The sequence below is a fragment of the Zingiber officinale genome, chromosome 4B, assembly GCF_018446385.1.
Source record: "Zingiber officinale cultivar Zhangliang chromosome 4B, Zo_v1.1, whole genome shotgun sequence".
NCBI classification, from domain to species: Eukaryota; Viridiplantae; Streptophyta; class Magnoliopsida; order Zingiberales; family Zingiberaceae; genus Zingiber; species Zingiber officinale.
In genome coordinates, this window is record NC_055993.1 from 81,823,670 (window position 1) to 81,833,610 (window position 9,941).

The 9,941-nt window shown below is 44.5% G+C and overlaps 1 protein-coding gene across 1 annotated transcript; it reads left to right on the top strand.

Annotated features, from left to right (window-relative positions):
* The first annotated feature begins 7,265 nt into the window (after positions 1 to 7,265).
* LOC121977650 (probable 3-beta-hydroxysteroid-Delta(8),Delta(7)-isomerase) lies at positions 7,266 to 9,500 on the top strand. The gene is made up of 4 exons (XM_042530107.1): positions 7,266 to 7,617; positions 8,300 to 8,443; positions 8,551 to 8,659; positions 9,113 to 9,500. The coding sequence occupies exons 1-4, from the start codon at positions 7,461 to 7,463 to the stop codon at positions 9,369 to 9,371; spliced, it is 669 nt and encodes a 222-aa protein (XP_042386041.1). The 5' UTR covers positions 7,266 to 7,460; the 3' UTR covers positions 9,372 to 9,500.
* The last annotated feature ends 441 nt before the right edge of the window (positions 9,501 to 9,941 follow it).

Genomic DNA, 9,941 nt, shown 5'->3' on the forward strand with positions numbered 1-9,941 from the left:
TCATGATATAAGAATGGGCCTGTCTCCTGAGCATTCGTGCCTCTTCTGGGTTGGTGGGTATAATTCCCTGCTGAAGGAAACTTATTATGGGCGCCCTCCAATCAATTGTTTCTCCCAGATTATTTTGCAGATCGATCTGAGCTATAAGGAAGGTCTGCGCTATAGGTCTGTCAAGTACCCAAGTAGTCAGAGAGCTGGCCATTTTAGCTAATTCATCTGCCCTTTCATTTTCAGCCCTGGGAATCTTGGTAACTGTGACTTCTTTGAAATCTTTCCTCATCTTCTCATAGGCTTCCTTGTAAACTTGCATCTTTTCGTTGTTTGCTTCGAAGTGTTCGGTCACCTGCTGAGTTACTAGCTGCGAATCTGAATGTATTACGACTTTGCTCGCCCCCACATGCCGAGCTGCTTGCAAACCTGCCAATAGAGCTTCATACTCTGCCTCATTGTTGGTAGCTCTGAAATTTAGTCGTACAGCCAGCTGCATAATATCTCCCTGTGGGGATATTAGAAGTGCGCCTACGCCACTTCCCCGATGGGTAGCTGATCCGTTTACATAAATCTTCCAGACTTCCTCCGAGTCGGCCTGATAAACTTCTGTCAAGAAATCCGCCAGAGCCTGTGCTTTGATCGCGGTTCGGGGCTGATACTGTATATCATATTCCTCTGGCTCGGTCGCCCATTTGATAAGCCGGCCCGCTACCTCCACCTTGGTGAGGGCTCGGCCCATAGTACTGTTTGTCAGGACGGTGATGGGATGCGCCAGAAAATACGGTCATAGGCGCCGAGCCATTAGAACAAGTCCGTAAACCAACTTTTCTAGGGTCGTATACCGAGATTCAGCCCCCTTCAATAGATGACTGAAAAAATACACTGACCGTTGTACATTGTCTTGCTCCTTAACCAGCACGGCCCCCACGGCCTCGGGGGTAGCTGACAAGTAGACCCAAAGGGGCTCTCCCACAACAGGCATGAACAGTGATGGTAAGGACTCCAGGTACTGCTTTAGCTCCTCGAAGGCCTGTGTGCATTCTTCCGTCCACTGAAACTTGGCCGCTTTCTTGAGCACTTTGAAGAAGGGCGCCGCTCTATCTGCAGATCTGGAGATGAATCGGGACAGTGCTGTTATCCTACCGACCAGCTTCTGCGTTTCCTTCAGATTCTGAGGGATCTGCATGTTCCGAAGTGCTTGCACCTTCTCCGAGTTGGCTTCTATCCCTCGCTCGGTCACCAGATAGCCCAGAAACTTTCCTCCTTTGGCCCCGAACAGACACTTCAGGGGATTCAGCTACACCCCATATTGCCTCAGAGTCCCGCAGGTTTCCTCTACATCTCTTATTAGGCTGGACGCCAGGGGGGACTTGATCAGGATATCATCAACATAGACCTCTACGTTCCGCCCGATCTGACTCCGAAAGACTTTGTCCATCATCCTTTGGTAGGTAGCCCCAGCGTTCCTGAGCCCAAATGGCATGACTGTATAGCAAAAGGTACCGTCGACCGTTATGAAGCTGACTTTCTCCTGGTCCTCCCTGACCAAGGGTATCTGATGATATCCCTGGTAAGCGTCCATCATGCATATCCTCTCACAGCCAGCAGTAGAATCCACTACCTGATCGATACGCGGGAGAGGATAACAGTCCTTGGGAGTGGCTTTGTTGTGGTCGCGAAAGTCTATGCACACCCTCCACTTGTTGTTTGGCTTCTTCACCAACACGACGTTGGAAAGCCAGGATGGGAATTGCACCTCTCGCACATGTCCTGCCCTCCTGAGCTGATCCACTTCAGCTCGGATAATCTTGTTCTGGTCGGCTGAGAAGTTTCTCTTCTTCTGCTTGACTGGCTTGGCCTCGGGTATAATATGCAATTTGTGCTCAGCTACTTCTGGCCTGACCCCGGGCAACTCTTCTGGTGACCAAGCAAGAACGTCCCTATTGCGGATCAGGCACTGTATTAGCTCAGACTTAAGCTCCAGCGGTAAGTCACTGGCAATGCGGGTGATGCTCTCTGCTCTGTCCTCATGCAGCCGAATTTCTTCCCAAGGAATGGGCTCCTCTGCAATAGGCAGAGGCTCTTCTTGGATAGCATGTACTCCACCATCCTGAGTCCGCCGGCTCTTGCGCGCCTCCACCCGGACCATATCTATATAGCAGCTTCGAGACACCTTCTGCTCTCCCTTGACCTCCCCGACTTGCTCGCCGACCGGAAACTTGATCTTTTGATGAAAAGTGGAGACGGCAGCCCGGAACTCATGCAGAGCTGGCCTTCCCAGGATGACGTTGTAGGAGGAAGGCGAATCCACCACAATGAAAGTGCTCCTCCGCGTGCGCACCAATGGCTCAGTGCCCATGGAAATGGCCAGCTTGATCTGACCCATGGGCTTGACTTCATTACCTGTAAACCCATACAAGGAAGTGGTTACAGGTTGGAGCTCAGCGGCGTCGATCTGCATCTCCTCAAACGCAGCCCTGAATAAAATGTTGACCGAGCTCCCGGTATCCACAAAGACCCGAGCCACTCGGCTGTTAGCAATAACGGCCTTGATTATGAGGGCGTCGTCGTGGGGCAGTTCCAGGCCCTCCAGGTCTTGAGGTCCAAAGCTAATAACAGGGCCGGAGGCCTGCTCGTGGCTGCATCCCACGGTTCCCACATACAACCGCCGAACGTGCGACTTGCGGGCTCGGCCTGAGTCCCCGTCAGTGGGCCCTCCTGAGATCATACCGATCTCTCGCACAGCAACGTTGCCCCGGTTCTCCAGTTCGCCGGCATCCCTTCGGTCTTCTCCGAGGCCAACTTGGTTAGATGGGCCGGCTAGGTCGGGCCGGGTCTGCCGAGCACGCCCAGCTGCAGCCCGTTCTTCCTCCATTCTCTGTATTTGGGGCGCCAACGCCGGGGGAGGCAAGCCCTGCTCCGCAGCTCGCCTGGAGTCGCGAGCGAATTGGAAGCAGTTACTGAGATCGTGCGTCCTGGACCGATGATATGTGCAATATGGTTCCCCCCTTGGGCCAGGCCTGGGCGCGTGTACGGCGGCGACTCGCGGAGCTGGCCTGACTCCTTAAGCGGGCTGGGGGGCAGGCCTGGGTTGATCGCGTTGGAAGGGCTGAGCTGGCTGCAGTGCTCTCCTTTCAGTTCTGTTGCCCGGAGCCACCGTCTTCTCGGCCTTCCGCCTAGCGGCCTGCGCTTCTTCCACCTTGATGTAGCAAGAAGCTTTCTCCACCATATCGTCGAAGCTTCGGGCGGGGTTTTTGATGAGGTCCATAAAGAATTCCCCCTCTCATAATCCGTGGGAGAAGGCGCTCATCAATATTTCTGAGGTGGCGGAGGGGACGTCGTTGGCCACCTGACTGAACCGGTTGATGTAGCTCCGCAAGGGCTCAGTCAAATCCTGCTTGAGAGCAAAAAGACAGTGGTCGGTTTTTTGATACTTACGACTACTGGCGAAACGGCGTAGGAAGGCCGTTTTGAAATCCATGAAGCGATTGATGGACTCTGGGGGCAATCCATCAAACCACTTTTGTGCCGACCCGGACAGGGTATGTAGGAATACTCGGCATTTGACAGCGTCGCTGTATTGATACAAGATAGCCGCGTTCTTAAACTTCCTCAGGTGCTCTTCCGGGTCCTTGCTCCCATCGTATTCTCCAATGTTCGGGGCTCGATATCCCTTGGGCAGGCTTTCCCTCAGGATCTGAGCCGAGAAGGGTACTTTGTCATCCAGATCCTCAGGCAGATCTCTGACAGGGATTATAGCTTTCCCCTTTCCGGAATCCCGAGGTGGATGTAGAGAGCTTTTCGCCACCGACGCCGGCGGCTCCTCTTTCTTTGGACTGTGCGCACGAGGTTCGGCTCGATGATAGTTGCGGTGAGGCTCCCGAAATGAAGTACGAGGGAGTTCTTCCTGCTGCTTCCTCTTTGAGCCCCTGTTGGAGGCAGGAGCTGGCTCTCTAGATGCTTCGGGCGCTAGGTGAGGTCGTGAAACCGTTCCTTGTTTTTCAGAGGCGGCCTGCTTCCTGACCTCCTTGAAGAGCTCGTACTCCCCCGCGGTCATGGTGACGTTAATCCTCCTGCTGGAACTTCGACCAGAGTCCTCCATCTTCACGCTCCGGAACAGGTTGTTGTGTTTCCCACAGACGGCGCCAACTTTGATCCCGTCCGGAGGCTGAGTCGGACGGAGGCTGGTCGAGGTGGCCTGGTTGTTGACGGGAAGTCGCAGAAGATGTTTCTGCCTCCACGGGTGGCTGATGCTGCTGCAGGACCCTGCGCACACTCAGACGATCTCCCCCCTCACGTTAGAGACCGAAACCCAGGGAAAAAGTCCCCGGATCAGGCCCTCCGACGCTCAAGTCAGGTCCTTTTTTCCCAGAAAAAACAGATAGAAGTCGAAGGAAAAATAATTGTGGAAAAAGTAACGAGGGAGTGTGTGCGCGTACCTGCTTCTGAGGGATCTCTCCCCTTTTATGCGTCCTCCTTTTAGAACCTGCCATCCGGTCAGAAAACGTTAGGCACCGGGCTTTGTCCTGTAGTACCGGACACCTGTCGTGCTGCTATTTGCCATGAAAGCATCTCTCTCTTTTGGAAACTCCGCCTTCGCATATGGGTTTTGTCTTGTAGCGAGAGACAGCTGGCGGGCTACTATTGGATACGAGGGCATCTTTCTGTTTTAGGAACCTTCGCCTTCGCACGTATTGTTGGTATGTAATGATTATCCTCGACGGACCGTTGAGATTCTCCGCACCCGCACAACTTGGCTTCTCCGATTCATTACGACTTGCACTGGCCTTGCTTCTCCCTATCAGTTGCAGCCTCTAAGTGTCACCTGCTAGATGGTCTGACTCTGCTCAGCTTTGCCGATCCCGATTTGCTTCCGCCTGGCTCTGTCGATCCCAATTTGCTTCCTCCTGGCTCTGCCGATCCCGATTTGCATCCTGCGTTTCGCTTGACGTGTTCCCTCGTCTTCCGACTGCTTTGCCCCCTTGATCGACCAGTCTGCCTGACCTCTGACTATCACACCTGCTTGCCTTTAACCGCTCCGCCAGCCTGACCATTGACTGCCAGATCACCTTGACTATTGATCACCACGTCCTCTTGACTTTTGACCGCCATATGACCTTTGGCTCCTCTAATCCTTTCCTCTTGGGCCCCTCCATTACCAACCGTATCAATAACAATTATAATTATAGTTATTATAATATCTATTAAATAAAAGTATTTTAATATACTAAAACGTCATATTTTTCTATTATTTAATAATAAAAATAAGGGACACCTTGATTAATTTACTCTCTGTCTAGAAGGGGTGAGAAAAAAAAGAAGGGAAAGGGTAAGGATAAATGAGAAGCCTATTTAAAATGGAGTGAATTACGAACGGAAAGAGGAGAGATGGATACGGCTTACCTTTACATGTTTGAGAATATTAAAATTTCTAAAATTCATATGGGCAAAAGGTGATTCGTTTGCCCCTAGTATCTTCATCAATTCGTCTCTAGACTAACACGGAGGAGGTAAATCATGAGTAGCTATTAGTCATTAGTGTAAATGGCTAAGACATGAGGGAGATTATGTTCGATCACGTCGAATTTCGACCCCAAAATCTCATGTGACAACACCCCATGTCTTAACCATTCTTAAATCCAAATTAAATGTAAGGAAGGGAAGGAGCACTTATTTTAATTTTATCTCTATTTTTTTCACATATATATTTATTTTAAGAAATAAGAATATTTTTTATAATTTTATATGTTTAACTTTAATCCGGCTCCCTTTCCTCCTTCCCTCTCTTCCAAACAAAGGGAAAAAATATTTTACTTTCTTTCCCTCCTTTTCCATTCTATTAATAAACCTTTCCTTGTCCCATCAGGGCTAGGGAAAAATAATTTATAATTTTTTATCAAAAGAGCGGTCATATTTCTTTATTTACTAAAAAGAAACACTCTATTTCAAAACTATAAAAAAAAACATTAAAAATAGTATTATTTTCTTCATACCTCTCCCGCCAACCTCCTAAATCCCACGTTATTTTTCAATGTATGAGCCTACAGCTGTAAATGAGCCGAGCTTAGTCGAGTTTTGAGGTGTTCAAGCTTGTTTGATAAGGTAGTCAAGTTGAGTCGAGCTTAAAATAAAAAAAACTTTTAAAATGATTGTTCAACCTTGGCTTGGTTTATTTTTTATGAGCTTGAGCTTATTTGAAGTTTAGCTTGAGCTTGGCTTGTTGGGATGTTATCGATCGAGCTCTCAATTCAAGCTTGACTTGAGTTTGATTTGAGTTTGGTTTGTTTAGATGTTATCAAACTCTCAATTTAAACTTGTTTGATTGTTTGAAAACTTTAGTTATTTGATTGGTTATTGAGCTTGATAATTTAAACTTATTTGTTTGTTTTATTTTATTTTATTATTTATTTAGCATATTGAAAAGAGTTTTATTAATGAATATGGTTCGTGAATATTGTTCACGAATATTGTTCACGAATATTAACGAGTTGAACACATATGTGTTCAGCTTGTTTGTTTAGTTTAATGAGTTGTTCAAGCTTGTTTATTTAATTAATATTATGTATATTGAACGAACATAGATAATTTCTTACCAAACCGAACATCAAGTTTGTTCACGAACATTTGGTTCATTTACAACCCTACATGAACCTGCTATGGGAAAATATTAGACCTACATTGGACTTGATATTTTCTATATCAAACCCAACATGCATGATATGAGAAAATATTAAGCCCAGTATAAGTCTAATATCGAAAATATCAAGCTCAGGCTGAGTCTGAGCCTGATATAATCTAATATTAGGTTCACACTGAATTTGATATTGGATCATATTATGGTAAAAGGTGAATACGCTCGTCCCCAGCGCCTCCGTCAACTTGTCCCAGGACCAACACGGAGGAGATAAATCACGGGTGACTACTAACCTTTAGAATAGTGATTAGTACATAAGAGAGACATTTATTTCGACTTTACTAAGATTCAAACTTTAAATCTTGTCCATATCTCGACTAGCCTTTGGACCATATTAGATCTATTGAAGAGAGGAATATAATAAAAAATGGGAAGAGAGGAGAAATTCAGAAGGTTGACGAAAAAGATAGGAAGAGAATAATAATATTTTTAATGCTCTTAGGTAGTTTTAAAATGGGAGTACTCGTTTAGATAAATAAAGAAACGTGACCTTTTAAGAAAAAACAAAAAATCTAAATAAGGGACGCTTTCCCAAGTTTCTATATATAGAAAAACTCTTGCGGAAATATTAATTAGCCAGGGAGGCGTATGAATATCAACCTAATCCATTTAAATAGGGAAACCGTGATCGACTGAGACTGTGCGAGATCGGCGGCGAGGGAGTTCGTTGGTGTGATCGAAATCGCATACTGTTATTCCTGTTCTGCTGCGATCGGAGTCGGTAAAGAGGAAGCGAACGAGAAGAAGAGGCAGATTAGAAGAGAGAGGCGAAGCAATGGAGGGGGAAGAAAGAGGAGGATGGGCGCACCCCTACGTGCCCAAGGATCTGGAGTTACCGGGCTACGTACCCTGCTTCCTCTCTCAGATGGATATCGTCATCCCCTACCTCGGCAGCACCGTGCTTCTCGTCTCCCTCGTTTGGTTCTTCTCCGGTACTTGGAGTCTCGATCCCTACCCTCTTCTGTTTGTGTTTTTCCTTGTTCTTCTCAATTACCTGTGATTAATTTGATGGAGTAACTCATCAAAAGATTTGATATTCCGGCGCATTTACTGTCTAAATATTGTATTTTGTCTTCCTTTTGGCGGAGTTCCGCAGCTCGTGTGGAGATTAACCAGTTACAAAAGTTTGAATCCGAGTCTACGATTTGACTAATTTATTCTTCATGTTCACTTTTCTCACTTTCTATACTTTTTACTATTAGACGCGTGAAGGAGTGTGAGAGATGTCTCATCTCGCTTTAGTTGGTTAGATTTTTTTTTTGTTGCAAGAAAACACTCTATAATTCTGTCCATACCATCTTCTGCTTGTAGCAATGCCTCCGAGAGAAGATCTGCTGGTGTTTTGAACATTTTGTTGTCTTTACTCCCTGAATTCTTCGCGATCCTTATATAAGGCTGTCCCATCTGCAAGAGGAGTCTTCTTGATAAAGTTTCGAACGATGTTGTATTCTTGGTTGATGCATAGTCGACCCGCTTGGAAAGCCATTGTGAAATAAATAAATAAATAAATAAATAAATAACAGCAGCATATCACACGATTAAATTCAATGCAAAGTTGGATCGATATTAAAGTTCGTGCTATTACTTTGTTAGTTACATGTTCTTCTATGACAGGGCGATCAAAGTTGACAAAGACTGATAGGTTGCTTATGTGCTGGTGGGCATTCACGGGACTGACACATATAATTGTTGAGGGTTACTTTGTTTTCTCTCCTGACTTCTACAAGGAAAAAACTCCACATTATTTAGCTGAACTTTGTAAGTGCTCAACCAGTGTTTTTTTTTTGTTTAACATACATATCTGAAGCTGTTTGGGCATAATTTAAATTGAAGTTTGTATCTTTTATGATCATCTGAAACATCAGGGAAGGAATATAGCAAAGGAGACTCGAGATACGCAGGAAGAGATACAGGAATTCTCACTGTTGAAATAATCACTGCCGTTTTAGAGGGTCCTGCCAGTCTTCTTGCAGTGTAAGACATTGATCTGCTTTTCTCTAGTTGTAAATATTAGTTTAGATATACCAGGGATGGTCTAAGTTGTGTTTAGCTATACCAGGGAGGTCTAAGTTGTGTTTTGCAACAATAAATTGAAAGTAATTATCTTGTGTTTTAATTCTGTATTGAAACAATTTATTTGATGGTTTATTATTCTTTTGTAATTTACTCCACTATAAGCTTATCTTCTCGTGTAGTAAGCTAAAACAAAAAGGTAGCTAGTAGTCTGATATCAACTAGAAGTTGATAAATGCTGTATTACATGTTTACTTGAACAGTATGGCAAGATTTGCGATAACAGAATAATATTTTCAGCCAAGAGTAATAGACAGAATAACTAAACAAAGCTTAAGCTTCAGCCAAGAAGTTTTCGTTATTCTTATCGGTATCGTCAATTTTGTAACTTAAGTTTGATGTGGTACTTTCCAGGTACGCAATTGCTACACGAAAACCCTACAGCTACATTCTTCAGTTTACAGTTTCTCTTGGACATCTCTATGGCTGCCTTGTTTACTTCATTGCTGCTTTTCTGGAGGGAGACAATTTCGCAACTAGCCCGGCCTATTATTGGGCATACTACGTGGGGGCAAACGTCTGGTGGGTTGTCATACCGCTGCTTATCGCAACGAGGGCTTGGAAGAAGTTAACCACAGCGACTCGAGCAGGGAAGAAGTTAAAGGCTGTATGAAGAAGTTTCTAAATCATGCAATACTTTTGTGTTGTGGCATTGTCTTTATGGAACTTGAGACTTGTTATGATGCCTTTGATTCCCAATTTTGGATAGATGTCGAATAAAAGAGTTATTCCTTTCGGAATAGATGTGGGGAATAAGAAATATAAATATTTTGTTGTTTAGTTTATGAATTAAAATAGATATTGAATAACTATTATTATATCTTTTTGGTAGAAATATTATAAAGGGTAGCATGCAATAGTAAAGTTGCTGTATGATATGAAAGTCACATATTTCAGTCAGTTTTTTCCCGGGATTCTGCATTGACGGGTGTATGAATGTTGTCCTTTTAATATTTTAGCAAGATAAATTTAACATTTTACAACAAAGGTTATTTTTCTATTTTTAAATAAGTATTTATTCATTTTCTTTTAGAAAAAATCAGAATGGTTTTTTAGAAATCATTAAGGTGGCGCTTTTTTTTTTGTATTTGTAATTGTAATTGAAAGAACGTCCCACCTATCAACCCTCTAGAATGATAGGGATATTCTTAAATATATTATTATTATTATTATTATATCTTGT